This window comes from Falco cherrug, chromosome 5 (genome assembly GCF_023634085.1).
Source record: "Falco cherrug isolate bFalChe1 chromosome 5, bFalChe1.pri, whole genome shotgun sequence".
NCBI classification, from domain to species: domain Eukaryota; kingdom Metazoa; phylum Chordata; class Aves; order Falconiformes; family Falconidae; genus Falco; species Falco cherrug.
The window spans coordinates 49,859,669-49,885,650 of NC_073701.1; the positions used below are offsets into that span (position 1 = coordinate 49,859,669).

The following is a 25,982-nucleotide window of genomic DNA, read 5'->3' on the forward strand; positions in this document are numbered from 1 at the left end:
TTGTAAGTTTAAAAAATAATTTATTGTAACATTTTGAGAAACAGAAAGACCAAATGATCAAATTTGTGTTGCCATAATAATTCATTTGATAGATGCATTAGCAGACCACAGAATGTGATACACAGCAATTTTTGGTAGTTATTAATAGCAGCATCTTTCACATTGCCTTTTAAAATGTACTAATAATGCATGCTGGACTATGTTCTCATTGTATCTTCATCAGTATAAAGCCACAGTGATGCCAATGAAGATAATGAGGCTATTTCAATTTCTGATATTGGTTACTGTGAGTAAGATTTTGTCTGTTCTCTTGTCATCACAGCTGTACATCAGGGAGGTAATTTTATAAATTTATTTTCCAGGTATATTGTATGTGTTACATGCCCCTCCAGTTAAATTAGTTCAATTGAATATCTGAGGCAATTAAGTTGAGCACTTGGAGGAAGAGTTCAGGGAAGAAGGATAAAGGCAAGCACAGTAGAAAGTATGTGTAAAAGTTAACAGATTAAAGCATCTGTGGTTGATTTTCTTTGAAGACATTAATGTGTGGGTGTTCCTAATTGTAGATGCAGTAACATACCACCTAAGGTATCAGAAAATATACTGATTACTTGGCTTTTACTGGGTAGAACAAGGTCTGCAGGTGGTGACGTGCTTTCCCTTTCCTTACATAACAAGTGTATATTGCCCTTCAGTTGTGGGGCCAGGCAATGAAAAATCAGAACGGTTACTATTGTGTGAGTACTTAACAGTACAATTTAAATGGCAAACCTTGTTTGTCAAATACTTTTGATTATATATAACCCCCAAATAAACCTAATTTAATTGAAAAATTAAAATATAATAATAATTCTATTTTTTTACCCAAAAGTTGGGCATCAAGAATTAGGAAGTATTACTCTTTGGCCAAACTATGAAAAATATAGGACATAATAGAGGAAAATATTAAAATTTAAGAAGATTTTGGTAAAGTCTGTTCAAGTTTTAGTAAGCAAATAAAACAGGCATTGTAATGTTTGAACTCTGTTTGCTAAAAAATGGAGTAGTAAGCACATGAACCCCAACACAACTACATACCACATCTCATACTTTCAAATTAGAGATTTAATCAAAACAGGTAGGATGCATGTTTTGAAAATATTATCTCTTTCAGATATATTTTACTGTGGTTTTCTTTATACCTGTTTTGTTAGGAGCTCCTCAACAGGGAAAGCTCCTGTGTTGGAGACAACATGTTCCTTGGTGTGACCACTTCCAGGTCCATATCAGAAATGCAATAATTAGAGAATAGCTGTGCGGGACCTGTAGGCAATTGTTTAATGGAGTCTGTGGGGACTCTGTTTTATTGCTTGGAAGAACATGGAGTTGCTACAGGATGTTACAGCACTACTTTGCAATCAACACCTTCTAAATGAGAAGGTTATTTTGATTTCTTGGCTTATTGCCATACCAAAATAGCATCTGTGAAAGAATACTCTCATATGTTATGTTCAACAGAATAGTTATCAACTAAAACATTTGTAATTATTTGAAATTAGTCTATTGGAATGGAATTATGCAACTTTGATAACCGAAGAGAAAATGGCTTTTTCTGTGTGTGGCTGATTTGCCTAAGCTGTATTTTTTTGCATATCAAAATGTATTTTTTTGTCACAACAATATGGAACTTGGAACAAGATCTCTACAATGCAGTTTTCAGTCCTGCAAATTGATGAGTGCTTCTTGTGGTTTTTCAGTAAGCGTTCATCTTATATTAAATGTTTGCAAGCACTTCAGTACATCAGGTCTTTGGCTTTCGTACACTGGCTTGTTTTTTTATTTCACTTTTTTCTTCTGATATTTAAGAGTAAAACACAAAGCAGAATGATTTGGATGTATAAAATCAACTGCTTCTCTCTTTTTGCTTTATTTATAGACCTGTTAATTGCTTAGAAGTTATTTTAAATGGTCTCTGGATTCAGTCATTAAACTGATTAGTCATACTCTTCATAATATAATTCTCATACTTTACTTTCTGTCTGAATAAACACCATTGTATTACAAAGTTAAAATACTGGCATTTTCAGATGTATTTTATTGCAGAGATAAAACATGCACTTGTGGAGCCAATACTGCACATCATTGTGGAAATTCAGGGTCAGCTGCATCTCACTGAACTTTTTGGTTGTTTTTGTCGGGGGTTGCCAAATCCAGCTGCTTGAGAGAGGCGAGGGCCCTCTTGTCCCCTTACCCATCCATTTTTCCACCTTTGTTCCTCCCCAGTCCACCTTGATTTAATCTAAGTGCAGTCAGGACATCAAAATTCTTTGATCAGTATGGGAAGATGTGATTTCTGGTGTCTCTCAGGAGTAGCAGTTCTGACACAGGGATTCCTCCAAAAGCTGTTCTGATGGTACCCATCCACGTGTCACACACCTTGCTGACTAAGTGTTAAGAGAGATTTTTGTAGATGCTGTGTTCTTCTGAGGCTGTACTGGGGTTGATAGAGAATACGTGCTTGGAAAGGATCAACAGATCATTAACAGGTGATTAACTAAGTTTTCAAGAAAAGTTTGGGGGTTGTGTTTTTTGGGTTTTGTTTTCAAATCTGAAGATTACAGAAACAATGCTTTAGTTACAGGGAAGGAAACCAATAGTAACCATCATTTGTCTTTTAAAATATTCAGAATACATCTAAGTTTACCTCATGAGTAAGTATCCTTGAAAAGCAGTCTCTAAACCACAGAGAATCTTTGAGATGGTGGATGGCTGCTCAAACCTGTAAAAAAATGCCCATGGACCTCACCAATAGCTATTCGGAAATGTGTAAGCTTAAAACCAAAAGGCACAAATAATGTATTATTCCAAAACCCACCAGCAAATTCTAGTAAACATTGAATTAATTTTCTTTTTTTTCTCCTTTTTGCAGCTGCTAGTCTGATTCAAACTGTTTATTCACAGGATGAAAGAGATGTTTTTAAGCATTCTCAACAGTTCCAAGTGATTGATGTAATTTTTTAAAACAAGCTACTCTGATATAAAGAGAGTTGCTAGGAAACATGCAGTTTGAAGATGAAATCTCCCACTGAGCTTCTCTTTGGCTGTACAATAGGAAGTATGTTATAGGGTGGCGCGTGTTACAGATTATATGGATAAACTGTTAAATTTTTATGTATATAAATACATCTGCTATGAACTCATTGAATACACAATTCATTCCCATATCTTAATTTATTGTTGAATAACAAGGTATTACTAAGTTCAAGAAAATGTGAAAATCAGATAGAAAATGCCAGGAGTGTGATAAAGATTTTCATATAATCTTGTTTCATTTTTTTGAAACATCAAATGATTTTTTTCTTAGAAATTGTTCTATTTAAGATTTAATTTCAAGATGATATTCTGAGTAGTCTGTTCTTTTCTTTTATGAACTTTAACAAAATTGAAACTCCAAAAGATGACAGCAATTATACACTTAATTTTAATGGAGAAGTTAATGGGGTTTGTCCCTTTAAAGTTGTTGGCTAAAGCAACCAAAAAGTCCTCTATTGTAGGAAAGAATGCCCAGTTTTAATAATGGGTATTTATTTGTATTCATGGCTGATTTTTTTTCATGCTGGGTTTTAGTCTTGGGTGTATTTGATTATCTTGGAGTCAAAGTTAAACTAATTAGGATTTAAGATCCGAATGGAAGCTACTTGTAAGAATAAGAAGAGAGCAGTATGTTGTTCTGTGTGGTGCTTGGTACTTGGCAGGGGGGTTATTGATTTTTGTTTGCTGAAAAATTTTATCAGGCGATCTTTAAGCAGCAAAGCCCTTAGAGCATGCTTTCAGAAAAGTGTGAGTAATGCCTGTGAGTTACGGTAGCAGTAAGTGGTCTTTTTCTTTATTTATTACCTTAGAAGAAAGAACAGCCAGTTGCTGATAGGGCAAACAGTGTGAATAGGGACTTGGAGGACTGACTGCCTGACCCTTTGCTGCTGACATGATGATTAAAGACAGTGTTTAAGTACCGCTAAGCAACACTTCATTATCTGAAGGTATTTCAAAACCCTTTTTGCAGCATAGTGACTCGAGAAAAGTAACCAAACTGTATTCATAATTAATAGTAATGCTGAATTGTTGATCTTACCACAAATGAGAAGATACTTAACCTTGCTAATATTTTTATAATAGCAATGCTGGATGACCCTTCATTACAGAGTTGTTGATTAACTGCAAGATGAGTTAGATGTGTGACTGCTGTAAAACCCTTGTACGGAAAAGAATTAATGTTCATTCATAATGAATCTGTGGATGCAAGTAAGAAAAATAAGACATCTCATTAGTTACATGAACTACTTGAGAGGACAAAATAACAGAAAGCCAAAATAAAGCATGAAAAAAATGAAAGTAGGAAGGATGATAATGTAGCAGGCAAGCAAAGTCAAGTCCCATAGGGCTTCTTAATTGCTTAACAAAAAAGCGAAAGTGCCTACTGAGCAACTGATGGAAGAAGTTACTGATTCTTGAGGTCTGAATTGTTTGATGTGTAAATATAAAGGAAGCAGGAGAGTTAAAGTCACAGTTTGATTAACTACTAGCATGTCGTCCTACTTGAAAAAATGATGCATTAGAAAATTGCCATGGAAAACTGACATCTTGTAACAGTAAGGTTGCCATTCAGACCCCCGGTACCTTATGGATCTTATAACAATCTTCTGCCAATTTATTTGGTGGTTTTGTTTCTTCTTATAGGTGCTGTTTTCTTGCTTTGTAGAATAGGCGCTATTGCTTTCAAGTGCAGAAGGCGTGGCTCAAAACATATCTAGAGAAGGAATTTATTGTCTTTTTGGTGCTTGATTATTGGAGAGAAGTCATAGTTTCCAAAGAAGGGGGCAGGGACGGGAGAAAAAGGGTAATGCTGAGCCAGAGTATATTGCAGGTCATCACTGTGCCAGGATGTTAGTTCTTGTAAGCATATAGACATGAGAGTTGAAGTGGAAAAGAAGGCACAAAGAGTAAATTTATAAATATTTGTAAAAGAATGGATGTAGAGGAATGAAGCTGGGTTAATTAACATTGATATTATACAGCTGTGGGCTGGCTTCCTGTTAAGTGGTTAAATAGCTCTCAGGGGAGCAGCCAATGAAGAGAGATCTGGAAGAAGCAAAGCTAGGAGAGAGAGTACCCTGGAGGTGGAGAGACAAGGAGAAGGCAGCAGAGGGACTGGCCTGAAGAGTATGAAGAAACAGCACAAAGAGTAGATGGATCTTTGAGACCTTGTGGGGGATTGGTGGCTGTGTCAGGGCAAGGCGTGGGAACTACTTATTGAAGTTAACTTGGTATGGGATGGTAAAAGCCTTGTTGCAGATGGCTGGTTTTGAGAGTGCTGCAACAAACGGGAGTTTTGTATTGCACTCTAAAGTTAAGGTTTCCCATTGAAATTTGGGCCAAGCCCTGTAACAACCCTGGAGTCCTCATCACCTCTGAGATGCTTGTTCTTCATGTTTCCAAGTCAATGTTTATTAAGCAAAAATACAGAGCTGGTTGAATTGTCCACTAATGGTAGAATCACTTGCTAATTTAGCCTGTCTAAATCTATTAATGAACTGATCTTGGGGTTTTTTTAATTTATTTTTTTAGCACCTGTAAGCAGTCGAAAAAAATCCTTTTGCGTGACTGGGGGCAGGGATAAGACTGCTCTTTTCTCCAGTTTAGTGGTGCACGTTACTGCACGTTGCCCTTGAAAGTATAAATTCTGTTCAAGAAGAGTTTTATTTATGGGTCAACAAATACAAGGGCTTCTTATATGGCTTTCATTCATGGAGAGAGTAGATATATTCTTTAAATAGAATGATGTGAAAAATACTAGAAGCACGACTGTTGGTGGCAGACTGTTTGGGCCAGTGGGCAGTATTGGGGTCGGTGGATTTGTACTTCTGTTTCCACTTGAACAAATCTGTCAAAAATGAAAGGTATCATTATAAAAAGCAAAGCTGATCAAAAGGAAATGAATTTCCTACAAGCCTTTGAGAAGGGAACCAAAGCCATTTTTGGACTTTAAGAGATAGCCATGAAGATGGTCAGAGGGCTGGAGCACCGCTCCTATGAAGACAGGCTGACAGAGTTGGGGTTGTTCAGCCTGAAGAAGCAAAAATAAGGTCTCTCCTCTGGGGAGACCTTATTAACAGCCTTCCAGTACCTAAAGGGGGCCTGCAAAAAAGTTGGAGAGGGACTTTTGACAAGGGCATGTAGTGATAGGACAGGGGGAATGGCTTTAAACTGGAAGAGGGTAGAATTAGATTAGGTATAGGGAAAAAATTCTTTACTATGAGGGCGTTGAGGCACTAAAACAGGTTTCCCAGAGAAGCTGTGGATGCCCCATCCCTGGAAGTGTTCAAGTCCAGGTTGGATGGGGCTTTGAGCAACCTGGTCTAGCGGAAGGTGTCCCTGCCTATGGCAGGGGGTTGGAACTAGAAGATCTTTAAGGTCCTTCCCAACCAAAATTGTTCTGTGATTCTATGACAGCAAATGCAAAACAGAACATCTAAAATCTTCTGTTGATGCAGCAGTGCTATAGGAGCAGGTCTGGCTTGGAAGTTTACTTACACTAATCCCAGACCATTGTAATAGGATAAATCTGTGCAGTGGCAAGGAACGTGACTGTCATCACCTTTCTGGTAATACGGAAGACTAGTAAATGCTAGTGGCTAAGGTATTGGTTTCAGAAGTAAATAAAGGGGTTGTGGGTGATGATTGAGAAGCCAGACTTTTGAAAAAGATTATTGGCCTTTCTAATGGTACAGTCTAACCTAGAATGCCAAAACTTATTGATTGATCACAAAATTAGATTGCAAAGACCAAATAGTAGAAAAGGACAAAGGGTCATGCCATACATAATATGCAGTGTACATCATTATGTTTGTTAAATTCAAAAGTTTCTTGGTAATTCTAAATACTGAGCAACTAATAAGATTTATGAGGAGTTAGTTATCATAGCACAATATGCCATACCTTTTAAGAAAATCATGATAATTATCAATTAGATGCTTAGTAAAATCACTAGAAGAACCTGAAGTAAAAACAAATACAAAATACTGATTAGGTTGAAGTATTGCGTGGCTCTGATTATAACTTGCCACTGTGTTAATTTACTAGTGAATTATTGCAATTTTATATATTCAAGTTTTGAAAAAGGGTGGAGAACCAGAGATTTCTTCTAGATCGTTGTATTTATTTATAGTCTAATCTGGACAGAATCTCTACCAATTCTAAAACTTGAATGTGGATACCAGGAAATGAGAATCATAACAAGCATCTAGATTTACCTCTTCTAGCTAAGTGTACCAAGCCAGAGCTCCTAAAGTCTTCCCTTTGTCTCCTCTCTGCCTGTTCAGCACCTGGGGCTCCTGAGGAGAGCCCTGAGTGGATGTCAGGGGCTGATGCAGCCATCATGCTGCTCCCTCTGAAAACCTCGGCCAGGGAGGTTCAGGGAAGATGCTGCTGTGGTAAACGTGGAAATTTACTGACAGAGGCAACTGCTCATCCTCATGCACCTTCATCTACCTACATCTCCACCTCCATCTCTTTCCCTCTGCCTTTCTTTCTGACTGCCCTTTTGGGTTGGTTTATAGCTTCCATCCTCCCACGCATCATTTGCCTGTTCTGTTTCTTTGTTTCCTTTTCACCCCTTAAACATCCCCCACTGTTGCTTTGCTTTCCTTTGTCTATTCCACCCCTTGATTTAAAATCTAGTACGTTTTGTAGCCTGTTTGCCCTGCTTTTGATGGTATGATCTTTGTTCAACTGACTCCCATTACCTGCTGTTTGTAATTTTTTTTCTGTCTGCACTATGAATGCTTTATGTCCTTGCAAAATAATGATGTCATCTGCATGTTTGGATTAAGTAGATCATAGCTGTAAAACGAGTGTCTTTTTCTCCTTAATAAAGGCCAAAGTGTGTGGTGAGGACCTGAAGAAAGCCACACAGAATACTGAGGAAAATGTAAAAAAATTCCTAAAGTACATTTTGAGAGATTAAAGATCCTTACAATTGGGTAGTACAGAAAGGCAGGTCTACCCTTGTGTCCTGAAAATATCTGTCATTCCAGTAAAGCATCATGAGACACTGCAAGCTTCCAGAAGAGTTCTAGGAGGTGTCTGTGTTCAAAATTGAATGTGCTTCCTATCCAGCAGCCAATGGCCTGGTTTCCCCCCCCTCCCCCCCCCCCTTTTTGGGGAGGATTGCACTCCAGACAGCTCACCAGAAGGAGTTCTCTTGAATCTAGCAAGGCAAAGGCCCTGTAGTGATGACTGGCTCTTCTGGGAAACTGAGCAGTCAAAAGGGACCTAAATGTGTTAGTGCACATTAGATGGTAATTAAACTTGACACAGTTGCAGTTAAATGCCTGCTTATTTTATTATGTATTTTAAAAATGTCTTACTGTTTGCTAAAATTATGATGCTTCATTGTGAGGAAAGAAGGGTAGTATACTGTGTGGAGTAAAAGGAGTATGTCCAGGCATGCAATCGCTCTCTGTTTTTACAGGGGAGAAAAGTGAGTTGTACCAATGACTAGTCTTCTGTTCAGGAATGATTTTTACTTAGGCGACAAGATCCTTCTCGGTCTGCAAAGAAAAAAAGGTAGAAAGCTGTAAAGCAAGTGAGGCAGTAGATGACGACGCATGAGCACTGCAGCCCACAGTGCTGCCTCCGGCGCAAGTGCTGCTACCTCAAATACGCCTGGACTCCTTGGGTAGCTGGGGGTAATATCACGTACAGCCACACCACTTCAGACATACAGATCAACCTGCATGCTGTCTCATCTCGTAGCAGGCAGTTCTGCCAAAATTCAGCAGAGCGATGTGAAACAGCCTCACTTCTCATCCGCAAGCTGAGATGAATCAGGAGGGATGGATGTGCTATATATACAGAACCCACTCAGCCAAAACAACTGAGAGCAAGGAAAGGATTGTAATCCTGGCAGGGTGGATATTTTTGTATCTGAATAAAATGAGGTATTTATAGCATTTACTGACACAATTCTTATGTAGTGTAATTTGAACCAGTGTTCAAACCATTTTTTCTGAGCCAACGGAATAGGATTTTTGGAGAGCTAAAGGACATTGTAACTTTCCAAAATCGAACCTGCATTCTGCAGAAGAGAGGGAGGGGGGATCTTCTGTCTATGCCTGTAATGTTGGAGAGAGAACAGAGGTTGACTCTTAACAGTTTTCTCTGTCAATACATTTGAACACAGTTATTATCACCATGAGTTACTGTGTAATTACTGTTGTTCCCAACAGAGTTGCTATTTCATTGCTGTTTAATTATGTGCATTATCTCAGGGTAACTATGCAATTTAACTCGTGTCACTTCGAAATAAGTGTTCCAGGTGAGGCAGTGTCATAGCACAAGAAGCTTTGTAGCCAGGGGATGACTGCCGAAAAAGTATACAGGCATTTGTTGATCTAACCTACCGCTGTCTTTGGGAGGAATCACAGGGACTCAGTACTTCATATGTTGGTCACTTAAGGTAGATCCCTGAAATAGTTGTGAGTATCTTTTGACTGAGAGAGTCTAAAGAAACTTCAGTGCCAACAGAAGCTGGAGGGTAAAAGTATTTATTAAATTCTTCCCCCTGGATCCAGCTACAGTAAGCACACGCATTTATTGCCAACATATGAGCTTTTTTTTCCAGGGAGTATTTCTAAATGTATCTCAGTTCTGGGGATCACCCTTTAGCTCTTGTTTTGCTGAGCACTGTTTTCATGTAACAGCCATGATTTTAGGGTCTTTACAACTAATACATTTTTGACCTTTTTATTGAAGATTTAATCTGCTTAAAAAGGGAAGACTGTGAAGTGCAACAGCTCCTGTAATTCCTGAGCCAAAAGTTTGTGATATTTCTTGCCATTTTCCTAACGGTATGCAAAACACCCTATGAAACTCTTCTAAGGAAAGCTCACTGTTTGAGGCAGGTTCAAATAAACATCTTCTTAGCATTTTTCTGAGAAAGAGCAGACAAGTTTAAGTCCCTGATGGCTGAGACATGTTCCTAACCACCTCAAGGAGAGACGTGAGACACGTGCACTGAGACAGCCTGTCTTAAAATGCAAAGCTGTCCATTTCTTGGTGTTGGAAGTGGCAAAAAGAGCAGTTTCAAAACAAGATCTAAAACTTTTGGATTTTGGAAAAAGGGAAGAATTTAATAACAATTCTGACCTGGAAAGAACAAGATTCTTGGTAAATGGTAGAAGCTGCTTATCGGAGTCATTGGTACTTGGCATGGGAAACTGCAAATCAGTAGCACCAAAACTGCATCTTCCAAAAAGTGTCAATGCCATATTAGCATGCAACACATGCTAGGATGCATGTTGCTGAAGGGTATTCGAGTACGTATAAGCATATTTTACAATGAAATAGTAACAGAATGAATATACTGAGAGGAATGGATGGTATTGGCGTGTGCCTGAGGTGCAACAATATTCTGTCAGTGATAAGCTGGAAGCCTTGCTTTGTGTGAAGGTTGTAACTTAACCGGTGCTACAGCAGAACAAATCAAGAGTAGTGTGAACAAGATGTAAAGGATGCGTTTATATATGCATGACAAGAAATCCATTAAACAAAATGGAGAACTGCACACTGCAAACATGATGCCCTATTACTCTAAAGAAATATGTAACAGCCACCAGCCAGAAATAAAACGCTAGCAAAATATTCTGATTGAATGAAGTAAAAAATGTTATGGAAGTATTCTGAAAAATGTTTTCTCACATCTTAGAATATTCAAAAGAAGATGCATGTTTCTTTAGCTTGGTTTTAGTATATATACAGGCAGCGTTTCTCTGAATGAATTATGAATATAATAATGATTATATTCAACTTTTAAAAGGAAACTCATAAAACTTAATACCGCCTTTCCAGAAGATCATGAATTCTATGTTAAAAGTTGTAAAGGAATGATACACTAGACAAAATAAATTAATCCTGAAAAAGATTAATGTAATTCAGTTGCACTGTAATTTTCTTTTTACAGACTTTGAAATCATTAATTGTAATGTAGTATTTACTGAGATGGAGGAGGATAGGACTGGACTTGCCTTATTTTATTGCAAATTATGTAATATTTTAATATTTCTAATAATGTGAAGTGTTCACAGAGAGGGGATCTGGTTTTGGAAGATGAGTCTAAAAGAGGATATTCAGTATTAACATTTACCATATTACTTACTATCACTGGAAAATATGAGTGCTCTTAAACGGTATGCTTTCTGAATAAATGAGATCATTAACTCGATCCAGCAAATTTGATAATGCATTTAGTATTCAAGAGACTCTATATTAACCTTAAGTATTCAGTTTAGACAGATAACCTGGCAAGTGCAATGTGATGTGAGATAAAGCCTTATGTCAGAATTATTCACTCCTTTTCCTTTGTCTGTAATCAGGTATTTTTAGCTCTCTGAATGCTGGTATTGCAAGGCACAATTCCTTTTGAGATAATTGCTGAACAGAAGATAACCATGTGGCTCTTCATCTATCATCTTATTACACCCTGGTTTATCTTCTGCCTGGCAGGTAAGATGACCTCCCATGTTAATTCATTTAACCATTGTCAGTCTTATGCATTCCAAGGTCAATTATGCTCTTTGTATGGCTTTAATTTATTTGTGCAAACACAACAAATTACTAGATGTGAATGATGAAACTATAAGGAAGCATACTTACTAGAATGAGTGCCATAATTAAAAGCTTGCAAAAAGACAGATCTGGACTTAGAATTTTTCTTTGTCTATTCTGATTTGGTATATAGAATTAATAATATCTCTAGATTATAAAAAATGTATCAACCATCTATTTGTGCATCAACATGATTAGAAGAATGGGAATATGCCCTTTAGAAGAGACACTAAAGACAAAATTCTATAGTATAGACACATCTAATATTCATAAAATTCTACCAGCACAATATAGTGGTGGTTTTCATGATACAGTGGGACAATACTGCATCTACTGACTTTAATTTTATGTCAAAAGTTGTAAAACATTTCATAAATAGAGATGGAGCCTCAAATACTAAAACATTCAGGAGTCCTATTTCTAACACCTGAAATTAGAGAAGTTTGCAACTGAAATTTTGGTTCTTAGAGATAGGAGGAGCTTTTTGGAAAGTTAAAATTCAGGATTAAAATCTAGTTTCTGTTCCAGCTGTTCCAAACAACTTGGAGATTCATAAAGCCTGTTTCAGACTTCCATGCCAGTTTAAATGAATGCTGGCTTTTAGTTGCTGTGATGAATTGGATTGCCAGCATAAGCAGAGCTCTTCTCAATAAAGAAGACTTTTTGCTTATGTACAGACTACATGAACTGAGATCAGAAAATGTAAAGAGCAGAATAATTAAGTTGTGCACACACAAAATATTGACTGAGGTTTGAAAAGTGCAGATGTTGTGTACTAGTGTTTTGGTTATTTTCAAGGTAGATTTTAGATCCTTCCCTGCCTTGAGGGGAATTTACTTATAAAGCTAGTTCTACTACATTTCATAAAACATTCTTGTATTTTGGGGGGGGTCTTTATGTAATTAATGAGTTCCTAATTGAAATGAGCTCTTTGTAGTCGTTCTTAATCTGGCCTACCATTTCAGTCATTGCCTCAATTTCACTACCATGAGACCATAGTGTTTGTATTACTGAGTCAAAAAAATCAAATTAATACTATGATGTAAAGCTCATTGCCTTTAAGAAATTAAGCCATAGCTCACAAGAGTGCCTTCTGGTTTAGTGACAACAATGTTTGGGTTTGAATGCAGTTCTTTACTCCATGTCTGGGTTTGTTGGAGAATGCGTGGATCCTTAATAAATATCAAGACCTTTAAAATGTTGTGATCTCATGCTTTCAACATATTTATTGTGTGTTTCAAGGGCTTTTTCTTTGTTAAAATCTGAGGGTTGCTGATAGCACCAAAACTGAAAATTAAAACTCACCACTTTAATTCAAAACTGGGCTTTTTCTAGGGGAAAAAAAGGAGGGGGGAAAAAAGGAAAAAAAAAAAAAAAGAAAAAAAAGGAAAAAAAAGAAAAAGAAGGCTGTCAACTGCAATCAGTAATGTTACACGTGAGGTTTCAGTCTGGACATGTTGACATCAAACTAAATCATCAGCTGCAGTAGCCAGGCAAGTGCTGGACATTGGTTGATAAAAAAATTGAGTCAATCACTGAGAACAAATGTTCAGTTAATTTCTAGACAGGCAGGTCCAGATGATTAATGCTGTTACTTGTGTAATTGTACTTTTTACAACATACGGCATTATTTACCATTGCTAAAGAGAAATATGCATTTTCTTCTAAAATACACAGTGGATGAGTATATTCAATACCTGTTTACTTTGTCTGCCATGTCCCTGCTTGGATCTTAGAAGAGAATTTCAATCTACTGCAGAGTGTCTGACATTTGTAAATAAATAACCATAATGTGTTTTGTGATCATAATTCTCAGAAACCTGGAAGTGCCTTGTTTACCTTCTTGCGAGCCTGATAGAGATGTTTTGGCTTATTCCCAGACCATCTTGTTTCTGAGCGTGAGCTTCTCAGATACTAGTAGGTCCTCATTTCTGTGACACGTTAAAAACAGTATGAGATCTGCTTCTAAATATCAAATGGTTCCCAGACTTGCGATGCTGATAGGGAGCCTGACAACTTAGTGATAGTTAAGATAATGAATGAGGTGATGACTCTTTTGTTCAGCATCCATTAGCATTCAAGGTTAATCTAGCCATGTGCTGCTTCAACAGATCTTTGTCCCTCTCTCATGTGAAAATATGTAACAGGATACAAAGCTGTCAGGTAGATCAATAGTGATGAGAGTGATGCCAAATGACAGCCTTGAGCAGCTACTTTTGGCAGCGTTAAATGCCAGGGAAATAGAGAGGTGTACAGGAAGCAGGAACAGAACGAGAAGGAGAAGGCTCATTAGAAAAATAAAGATGCTAATCAAAAATAATTTTGTATCGGTGTGCAATGGGAGTGACAGGCTGTTAAGGTTTTCCACCTGTTTCAGCTTCTTTCTGACATGACCTTTAGAAAACTTTTCACTGAGATTTGCTATTGATGTTCACGTCACAATTTGTGATCTTTCTAGAATCAAGTTGATTCTTCTCCAGCAGAGGACTTGAACATGTGCTTGACATTGCATTTTTATTTTAGCTTGTTGATTTTGTTCAACTTGCACGCTTAAATTTTGTGATGGATTGGGTTCCTGAACGAATATGGGAGAGGCCTTTAATGAACTTAAATAAGTAGTTTCAATGCTGTCTCATTATTATTGGCTTTAAGCAAACAGTATTACCATTTTACTTTTCCTAAAGATGAAGTTAAAGATCTTAATATTTCCAGCAGAAGCTTTTGTAGCCATTCCTTATTAAAAGTGTTACCATCTTTCATTGAAAAGATATTTTCATTACAGTGGAATTATTATGCATTTATTCATCAAAAAAATACTGCTAACCGTCTTATAATCATCTTCAAAATTAATTGTTCTGTGAAGATGTTCTGAAGGGAAAATTCATACAGTTTTGCCCTTTTTTTTAAAGCAGAATGGTACTTTGTTTTTTAAAGTATGCAATCTGTAGGTCTTGAAGAGCATTCAAATCTTTCTCCCTTTATTTTTCAGCACTCCCTTCTAGTATGTGGAGGTTCGGTCTTCTGGTTTTGGAGCTTCGGATTTATTTACTACGGAGCTGAATGCATGTACAGAAGTGTTTGCAGGATTAGGACCTTAGGATACATCCACTGTAGTTTCCGAACATATGAATTTGTAGGCATATATAGCCCCCCATGTTTTACTGCCAGCCCTTCATTGTATTTCGGTAATATCCATCATCATTTCCTCTGTTAACTTCTTTCACATATAGTTCCTTATAGACATAATGTTTTTCTGATTGACATGTGCAGTAGTTTTATTCCCAGGAACTTTGTAGATTAAACCTGCACTTCAAGATTTATTATTTATAGATCCAAATGTGGTATCTGTGCTGGCAGTAAATGATATGTAGAGGTATTGCATCAAAAAAAAAAGTGTGGAAAGTTTGAAAAAGGAACCGATGAGTTATCTGGTATGGATATTACGCTCCTATATATATTGATAAAATCGCTGTTTCAATAACTTTCTGGATAAAGTTTAAGAACAAAAATATATATTTCTGTGACATCCACTAGAGGATGTTCGAATTTGGCTAAGAAGGAACAGGTACACTGTTATCTCTGGACATGTGGACAATAGCAGCTCTTTGGGCCTGACCTTCTCTGTGTTCTTTGAGTGTCTGAGCCCTGCAGCACAAGTAAGAAGCAGAAACTGCAGTTTCCGTTCCCTTGCTGCACTGGAGTGGAATAATAATCCCTGTAGGGCAAAGACTGTTTTCTTAGTACTGCCTGACCATGTGCTCCCTGACCTTCCATAAAGGTTTCTAGATGCTGATTCAAAACAAGTAAAACCAAGCATATAATAGGTCCCTCAGCAGTTGCGGGAGCGGGCTGTGCCATCACTGTACCCTTCCTCCTGAATCTTAACACTTGAGGAAATGGGCAATAAACTGCTGTTGGCATTCCTGTGTTGCTAGTGATGGCGCCACAGCTACCTCAGAAGATTGGGTTCCAGAGGAGGCTTTGGTTCCGAGTTCCATGCCAAGAGGAGGCTTTGGCTCGTGGGCTGGCTGAGAGACGCCAGGTCATGTTGCACAGATACAGGCAGGTGAATGCAGACTCTTATGGGAGGATTCATTGTGCTTTGTTTTAATCATCTAAAGGCTGGGTATGTGATGCGGGTTTCAGCTTCCTCTGTGGTTAATGAAGAGAGAATGGGATATCTGAATTACTGGAAGTGCTTGTCTAACCCCTCTAAAGAAAGCCCATATGACTAGCTTGCAGAAAAAAACTGTCTTTTAAAATTACGTGTCATAAATCCTGCACTTAATGTCGAGCCTTTGAATTTATTACATAGTAGAAGGAAAGAAGAAAGGAGTTATGTTCTTGTCATAACTTCATTTATTGAACTTGATCTCATCTGTGTCATCTCATTAAGGTTTAAGATCCTGGTGCACTGCAAACCCGGATTATCTATAAGAAAAGCCTTTAAAAGCATTTTATGTTCGATGGTATGCCACACATAACCCCTAAAAATAGAGGTGATATGTGCAATCTGTAGCTAAGAATGAGTAAGGCAAAAGTAAACAATTATGTTTTATTTAATTTTCTGTATTGGAAAAAATAAGCCCATGAACTGCTGTTTTCTCCTATGAATTAAAAAATTTCACAATATTCTTTAATAAACTACATATTTTTAATTTCCCTTTCTGGTTGTGCTCACACACACCACGTTCCCCATAATTATAAGCAGCTTTACTTCATGACATTATCCCTAATCTATGTTTAAAATTGATTTTCAAAATTAATCAGATGCGTGTAAGGACCGAACTAGTTGATAATAAAATAAATCGACTTGTCTGAAAGGGATTTGGAAGACTGGTGTTAAAAGAAGCAAACTAGCCCTGCTTTCTTTCAACAGAGGATTTTTTTTGCTCAGCACTCTAACCCACTGAAATTGTTATTTTCAGTTTAATATTTTATATTACTTATGGTAGATTGGCATAGTAGCTTAGTACTGTGTAGAATGTAAATATTATATTTATGTTTAAAGACTTCCATTGCACATGAAGAGCAAGATGAATGGTTGTGTGCAAATACTCTTTGTGCAAATTTTTCTTCATTATTTCTTATCAATAAGAGGGAAGACCCCAAGAGACTGGTAAAATATCAGAAGATGAAACTCAGATCTAATATGAGAACTTTTAGTAAAATTAGAAAATTCGATAAAACGGTCCAAAAGTTGAAGATCTTTAGATATTAAGATTAAGATTTTTAGAAGAAAAATCTTCCATTTGTAAGCATTGTTAGACATTGGAATTATTTTGCTAAAATAAATTATGAAGTCTTACTTATTGGAGAGTTTTTAGAATCAGTCGAAAAGGCACCTTTTGAGATGATTTGATGTGGCATATCTGGTAGGATCTACCAAGATTAGGTAGGGAGAAATATCAGGTAATGTCACCCTTTTTTTAGTGATTTTTATGATTGAAAAACCCAGCAGGTCTCTTGCTGTATTTAAAAGGATTAACATTCATGTATTTGGGAAAATCAAAAGTGAAAAAAATTGAAGGAATGTTGCCCTGAATATTAGGAATACGTGTATCTTGCATCAAGTCTTGGACATGCTGGGACCTAAGCATGAGAAATCTAGATAATCAGAAATTTGACAAAAATGTGTTGTCACAACAGGAGTAATGCCAAACAAGAAAACACAGCTGATAAGGGATTTTCTGAACAGCTAATTCAATCAGCCAGATATTAAAATGCAGACTGTTCAGAACAGGGTTTTTCAAACATTGTTTAACAGGAGCCCTGCTCACCCTTTCCTAGATGGTGAGAATTTCCTTCACTTTTTCCTGAAACTGTCCACATTTCTTTCAAAAAGTCACACCTGTATGACGACATCTGGACAGTATTTTTCTGGCATCTCATTTATACCACATGAAGTTTCTATTTTCTCTGTTTCAGCTCCTCTGGTTCCCTCCCCAGTTGTATCCCAAGCAGTTTTCTAGTTATGCTGTCTCCTTTCCCTAGATATATTTCTTTTAATTGAAATAATTTTAAAGCAGCCCAAGGTCACTCTGCCATTCTCACAAAATAACCTGCATCCTCCCTTTTTCACAGCGTCTCAAGCTTCATCCCTGAAATGCTGTTGCCACGTATCTTCTCCACGTCTCAGGCTCCTGATCCTCAAATCCCAAACTGACCAAGTGACCATGTTCTCCCTACCCCTGCTGAACCTTCTTCATGTCTGCAGCAAGCCCAAGTGTCATAAACTGAATTAGTCATTTCCCAAATGTGTTTTTAAATTAAGACTTATAAGCTAAGCTGGAAGGTTACACGGTTAATTTAGGGTATTTTTAACGTGCAATAACTGCATTTGATTTTGACGAATCAATCCCTTCCCTGCTTCCTACCAATTTTGTGGTGACTTACATCCAGGGCAGCTTTGCTCAGGTCATTCATCTTTCAAAAATCAAATCAGGATTTGTCTGCTTTGTTCTTAAATTTGTGCCAGATTTGTACTTCACATCAGTAATATAGTGTCAGTGTAGTTAGAGCAATACACAGAATTAATGAATTTGATACAGAATTATCTTAGGAAAAACTAATGAAATATGCTGTCTGACAACAACAGACAGTGATTAGACTTTTGGAAACAAGACACAAGAAGTGGACCTACATGATGGCTATATTGAAAATTTTGTGTTACCTTTATATTTGCAGATAAGCATGATTTCCTTATCAAAGAGGAAAAGGACATGAGAGGGAGAACCAGGAGCAGGGTGCACAGAGGCTGCAAGGCCATTTGAGTAGGCAAATGGTGAGGATATGGAAGGATGTGAGGTGAAGGGAGATCCACAGAGGATTGATGCAAGGACGATCAACCTACTGATTTGTTTTTAATTATTTTTGTGACTTAAGTAGTACAATAGGAGTGTGTACGGGCTGGAAAACCTCTTTGTATCCATGTTCTTTCTACATAGTCTATGCCATGCAAAATTAAGACATTTGAAAGCTAGTTAATTTTTAAAAAATATGTTTATATGGAAAAGCTTGAGATTTCCTGAATTAAATATGTACAGAATTAGGATGCACTGAATTAAGTCTTTTTTTATTGTGCTTTCCTTTTCCTTCTTCTAATCAAGTTTCTTGAGATGACTTGAAAAGAACTGCCTCAGGTGGTTTCTGATTGTTATGTTCAGACATCCTTTTTGGTATCTTTTCTCTGAGGATGTTGGATATATTTTATTATGATCTTTCACAGGCTTGTGCAGGGACATGAAAGTGTACTAATATAATTTTGTAGCTCATCTGTAAGTAGTGGTAAGGCTTTCAGATGTATCTTATCTTACGTAGGCAGTGGTTCTTTCAGACATTTTTTTTCCACTGAAAAGGTGGAGCCCTGCCTCTATTTCACCTTTTGCGCTGGTACAGATCTTCATCAGTGAACAAATTTGCCTTGCTAAACTGGCAGAAAACTAACTTAGAAAGCTAGAACTGAATGGGTTTCCACTCTCTTTAGCTTTAGCAGCTATCTAAGTCAGACAAGCATGAGAGGTGTTGCAGAAACGCCTAGAGGGAAAATGACACTGCCCAGCTGGAAAGCATTGCTTGGAGAAGGGGTGGCGGGGCCACCTTCCAGCAGCAACGGTTCTTATACAGGATCCATGATCTCATCAGCTGTGTAGAGGTTTTCTTAACCTTTTGCAAAGACTTTGTAATACATTTTAGCACTGTTAAAAAGGCAGAGTCTCGTTTGCAGAATTAACTGAAGAATGCATCAGTCAGAATTAGGTGATGGCTTTTGCTCTGGTTTAAAATATAAATCACAAGAAATGTACCCAGGAGACAGGGCAGTAAGGGTGTCTGAGGGACCAGGAAGTCCATGCTCTTGTCTAAAGCTGGACCAGAGCAGATGAAATGTGCTTTTCTTCTCATCCTCACTTTATCTAATGCACCCATTTCCTTCTTCCTTTCCCTACTTTTACTTCTCCCCTTTTTCTTCTAGGCACAGCTTTCATGAGCTGATCTTTTCCTTTGTACTCTTGCCCATCCTCACTCTCCAGATTTCATCACACAGGCATGATACTTCACATAAAGTGTGAACATTTCTTGCTGATCTTTTCACAGACCCTTCCTCTTCTCTTTTCTCCCCCATGCTGTTTCGTATCACTGGTGAACACTCAGCTTACATCTGAGAATGAAAGGTTTATTCGTTGCTACACCTGAGATTTAATCTGAGCATCTTTTCTGCTCAGCCAGATATCTGAAACCAGATTCATAATAGATTGCAACAGAAGTGCCATTATAAAGCATATTTGATAGGTGTGAGAAACAGATATTCACTCAGTATAATTAATAGTGCTGGCAGCATTAAAAATGCATGCCGTGAAATGCCTAAATGGTCTGTAACTTCATTTGAGTCCTAAGGTGGAAAGAGTCAGCTGCATATGATATGGCTGTTTGCTGCCAGAGGCTGTTGTTATTCTGTATTCATATTTAAGAATTGCACAGAAAGTGCCATCAGGTCTGTGGCTCAGTCACTCCTGGCTCTGAGCAAATATATGATTTTGCCTTTTCAGTCTGAAATTACTTCTTCTTTTGATCTAGTGATATGCAGATTTATACAGAGTGTTTGCTTTAAAATATCAAAGAAAGCAGACTATTTTTTTAGAAGCTCTTCCTTTCTTTCTAGTTGCTCTTCTTTGCTTCTTTGAAAGACTTCTTATTACATGAATTTGGTTTTAGAAATGAAGTTGCCTGACCATACGTCTTGTGGCATCACTGTGCCTTCTGGACCTGCATCTGTCCCCAATGGAAATGGTGATTTTTTTCCCCAATCTTGAACTGGAAAGGGAACTTACTTTTCATCTGTAACCAGTCTTCTGCTAGTGCTGTAATCCAGTGTCTTTATGAATATGGAATTTAGGAACAATAAAAAAGATAACTGCTGAAGGATTGTTTTATGTACATATGATATCTTAACGCTGATACAATTTACATTTTTTAGTTCTATGGATGGATTCTTTCTCCTCTTTTGGGTTTTCTAAAAGCTGTCTGGTCTAAGATGCTTTATAACCAAAGACAAGACCTTTAAGGGGTTGAGTACAAAATCATTATTTGAATTAAGGACATTAATCTGTTATATTGCCAGTTCATCTCTTGATCCGTGAAGACTTTTTGAATGTAGCATTGCAAAACATGTAGCAGATTTTTGTACGCAGCACAGATACTGTTGCAAAATGTTAAGATCTTTCTGTCCTTAACCATTGGTTTTGGAAATTTTAAAGCTAAAATGATTCAGCCATCTCTTAAGTTCTCATTAGGAAAACTGTGTTTCTTTTGTTTGTTTCCCTTGTATTACAAGATTCTTGCAGTCATTTTCCACATCTCAGGCATTTCTAGGGTTTTGGAGCAAGGCTCTGAACTTGAATGGGTAGCAGCAGTCATGTACTACTTTGCTTTTCCGATCAGTTTGTTTACAAATCTCCATACTGTTAGTTCAGTCTCAGTGGAGGCCTATGAGAATTAGACACCTGCATTGTCTAAAAATTTTATCTGTACAGAGCACTCACCATCTCCTTACGTTGCCATTTTGTACCTAGAATACACATTTGCTGTTTTTGCAGAACAACACAGTTGTATCCTGGGTTTACAGAGAAGAATTTATTGAGAGACTTCAACCTTTGCTCCTAGTCTCACTTTTACAAACCCCAAAGAGCAGTCTTGTACGCTTGGAGGAGATAAAGGGAAAAGGAATGCAGCAGGGGCTGGCAGAGCCTGCAATCTTTACAAAGCATCAGCAAATGGAGGACAAAGATTTTTAAAAAATAGTTTGTTGTCAAACCTGTTTGACATTTATTCACCTTTAAGTGCTTGACTTTACAAACTTAAATCATTTTCAATGTGGGACTTTGTAAAAAATTTTATTTTGGAAGGGAGAAATTTAACATATACAGATACCTGAGCATGAAGGGAAAAACAGAAGTATGTTCTCGGAACAATGTCATTCTCAGCTTTGATCTACAGTTACCAGGTTAGGAACATGTAATATTTGGATAATTGTTTTGGATCTGGACCTGTGCAATGTGAATATGTTGGCTTCCGTGGAATAAGTTGGTCTCACTGCATTCCTAAAGGGCATGTCTTCAATTCATAGTTATCTCCATCACATTTGGCATGAATTGTGACAAATAATTGATGATGTCAGTGGAGAAGGCAGGGAAGGTAGTTTTACAGGAACATGGTTTAGGTCACTTTAGTTCTCAGCAGGCAGGAATGAAGCAGGAGTCAGTGAAGGAAGGCCAGCACTTCCATTATCCATACTGCTCTGGTTTTGTTGATGCATACAGAACTCGATTTTGGGGGACTCACTATTGAGCCTTTGCATTTTGGATCTGGAAGGGGTAACGTAAATTCATCTTCAGTTTGACTACTAATTAAAAAGTGATTAATTTCAAAGTCTACCATTTTTTTCAGAGGAAGGAAACAAAGGCTATGGACCTGTTTTTGAGGAGCAACCCATTGATACGATCTATCCAGAAGAATCTTCAGATGGACAAGTTTCAATGAACTGCAGAGCTCGAGCAATTCCTTTTCCTACTTACAGGTAACCTCTCTTGTATCTGGCTCCAGTCCCTTTACAAGTTCTTCTACGTGGCATTTTGCTATTGCACTTGTTTGCTGTCATGCTTGGAAAGGACTGGAAGTGTGGAGAGATCAGATACGCTTAGATTTGGTACCCTTCTGACATACTTCCTCATCACTTCCAGACTGCCTCACCCTATCTGTAAGACTATGTAAACATACCATCTATAGCAGGGGTCCTCAAACTGTGGCCCACGGGCTGGATACGGCCCCCAGGCTCCCCAATCCAACCCCCAGTATTTACAGAACCCCCCGCCGGGGGTTGGGGGGCGAAACCAAGCAGCCGCAGGTGACTGCCTGCCACTGCATCCGCGCACCGGCCCCCTGGTTGAAAAGTTTGAGGACCCCTGGTCTATGGAGTGATTACAAGCTACTTATATATTTTAGTATTTTTTTATCTGTCATGGGCTCTGCAAAATCTGAACTAGTAAAGTCACTCAGGAAGAATTGCCTCGCACCTCCAGAACTCTTTTATCTAGGAACGGTTCTGATGAGTAGTGCTGATAGCTGATGTGATGATAATTGCAAGACAGAATAAGGCCACTTTCCTTATTTCCTGACATCGTTATTTTAGTTTACCTCCATATATTGTCTTCATTTCTTAGTCCTCCAGCTTTTCATGAGCTAAAATCCTCCTACCTCAGAGGAAGATGAGTCCTTCCTGCCACTTTTGCATTGCAGCATAAGCTGTCCTCATGACAGTTATTCCTAGGTATTTCTGAATAGAGAATTGATTATTTGTAATACAGACATGTAGTATGTCTCACAGGACTGAAGTGATACCTCTAAAATCCTGTAAAACCTAAATGATATTTACTGCATCGTGAAAATTCTGCTATTCCATTATTTATTTTTGATATTTTTTTGTTAATACCACGTTCTTATTATTATTTCTTTCTATGACAAGTGCAATTTCAGCTTCCAAATGAGTTTCTGTAGTACATCTTCAGTAAGGAAGGAACACATAGGGTATGCCCTCTCGTTTTCAAACACTAATGCCTATCTTTACCTTGCAAGAAAATATTATTTACACTGGCAGGATTTAATGATCTTTAAATGTATTTAAGTTGCATATTTCCTGTTTGTGCTCAGGAAACGTGGTTCCTTTCAAAGAAGGTTATGGGCTCCCCCTTGTGGACACAATGATAGGTAGAAATATCGGTAGAAATGACTACTGGCTCCCACTCCATGTATTTTAACTTTTTTTATATCGTTAGAAATCAGTAAAGGTCAGACTTGGGCCTCTGAGTTCCTCTCATAGTCCCCGAAGTGAAAGCTACAGTAACTCAGTGAACTGGCTGTGGGGTAAAACCACATGGGTTTTTTGTGAGAGTGTCCGTCAATTTTCTGAATGTAGTAAGTAGGTCTTAAATCAGGTGTGCCACTGTTTTTGCATTGACTTCACTGACACATTAGTCTTTATGAAACATTTTCATTCCCTACAGCAAGTCTGCAAAAAACTCTTAAGAATTTCACTAGTCCATACTTAAAAGGTGCAGAGGGAGTATTTTCTTAGCCTTAATAGGCCTTAAACAACTATTTGATGATATGTTTATAATCCCAGTGCTTGATCACTAGCTAGCTCATTCATGGCCAGCTCAAGCATCCTTAACTGCATGGCCAGCAATGAAGTTTTAACCTATGTCACATCTCTGAGAAGGCTGAAGCATACTGAGACTGTTATGTTTTAAAGGCCGATGGAGTTCAAATCTGTGGCTCTTGCTGAAGAAAAACTTAAAACATATATAGAAGTATATTAATAACTTCATGTATAATTAATCACAACTTAGGAATTACTTTTCAAATTGTATTTCCTAACAGGCTTGGCTTTTTCTGGCCAAATCTTATGTCCTGCTTTTCTTTTTTGATAGGTGGAAACTCAACAACTGGGATATTGATTTAACAAAGGATCGCTACAGCATGGTGGGAGGCAGACTTGTTATCAATAATCCAGAGAAATCAAGGGATGCTGGAAAATACGTCTGTGTAGTGTCAAATATCTTTGGAACTGTCAGAAGCAGTGAAGCCACTCTGAGTTTTGGATGTAAGCTAATGGTTGTATCAAAATGTAGAAAAACTACAGTTAGCTTGAAATGCCCAGTGTTTTACACTGCAGTGTCTTCTGCCAACATGTGCTGTAGCTGTATTAGTCTGTAAGAACAGTATCTTAAGTGCCTTAGTCTGCAGAGATCAACACAAAATAAGTTTAGTAAGTATTTTATATTCTTTATATTCAGCTGACGTGGCATCCTTTTCAGTGAGTTATTGTTAAATTATTAATTCAAGAGTCTTACGGAGCCAGATCTTGAGATATTAATGTCCAGACTCTTTTGAAATCATGGTAGGACCTGAGGGGAAAGAGTACAGAAGAAAGATGCAAGTGGGGGCATATGGTGATGAGGCATTGCTGCAGTGCAAACACAACTGTGATGCCTGCAGGAGGAAGGCATGGCACTCGCTAGCAAAGCATGCTCCCTGACTCCTAGGCTAAGATGAAGACCCTGCTGGGGGACATTTCTGTCAGCCTCTGACAATCATGAACTGGTCTTGTGAATGCATGCATATGCACAGACCTCCACTGTCAACAAACACATGCATGGTCAAAAAATGATGTACTACATCAAGAGTCATGTAAAATCTTACTGACTGAACACAGTGTTTGGGATTTTTATTTTATTTTGACTTAAGATGCTTTTTTGTTGCTGGATATATTTTCTCATCAGAGAGAAGAAAAAAAAAAAAGGAATCCACCAAAAAAAGAATCCACTCTTACTGGTGACCATTCACAAAGCCCTGTGTGCCCTTTAATCCTGACATTGTTTAGTGCCCCTCTTGTCTTCCAGCAGCCTCCATAAGCAGAATTCACTCCTTACTGTGTAAGATCAGAGATGAAGTGAAAAGTTCTGCTTTCTACTGGTAGTTAAAAGACTGTGGGACCACATATATCAAGAAAACTCAGAGGCTCTAATGAGTTGGTGGATCACATTGTAGTTGATCTGGTCTTAGTCTATGTTTTACCAAGTGTATTTTCTAGAATGAATAGAAACCCAGGTTGTTACTTCTGCCATAGATCATTGTATTTCTGTATTAATCTCTACAGAGCTGAAAATAATTAAGTAAATAGATTAATTAATGAAAATAACAACAACAATAAATACTGTAGTGAAAACCCCAGTTTTCCTCCCCTGCTTTTTTTTTTTTTTTTAACTAGATCTGGATCCCTTTCCACCTGAGGAACGCTATGAAGTTAAAGTGCGAGAAGGTGTTGGAGCAGTGCTTCTTTGTGAGCCCCCTTACCACTACCCAGGTAATTCAGCTCAAAGTACTTCATTTTCAACTGCTGAAGAGTAGAAGACAAATTAATATTTTACAAGTTCCCTTGAAGTTAACTTAAACAGGTACTTTTATACAGCTTGAGAATCACCTTTTAGTTTAGGTTTCCATTTTTTATATATACTTGTAGCTGACCATACGTAAAGAATATTGTTGAATTTGCATATAGATTTTGACACTAAAATAAAGTTACTCAGACTAATCTGGATAATGGAGGGGAGACTTGGCCTACCATTCAAAAGACCTGAGTACGTCACTGTGTCATCCCAGACTTTCTGCTGGCCTTGGACAGGGCCCGGATTCATTCCATCTAATGAAGTCACCTCAACAGAAATGATCATGGGGTCTTGTTAAAATCATGGAACAGCAGTAGGCACTCCAAGAATGTCAGAGAT

The 25,982-nt window shown here is 37.7% G+C and overlaps 1 protein-coding gene across 1 annotated transcript in view; it reads left to right on the forward strand.

Moving 5' to 3' along the window:
- Positions 1-25,982, forward strand: part of CNTN1 (contactin 1) — a 244,651-nt gene that overhangs the window by 142,563 nt on the left and 76,106 nt on the right. The window contains exons 4-7 of the mRNA XM_055712517.1: positions 11,412-11,541; positions 22,087-22,216; positions 24,126-24,298; positions 25,466-25,561. Coding sequence (XP_055568492.1) covers positions 11,430-11,541; positions 22,087-22,216; positions 24,126-24,298; positions 25,466-25,561 — 511 coding nt within the window. The 5' untranslated portion in view covers positions 11,412-11,429. The remainder of the gene's footprint in view (positions 1-11,411; positions 11,542-22,086; positions 22,217-24,125; positions 24,299-25,465; positions 25,562-25,982) is intronic.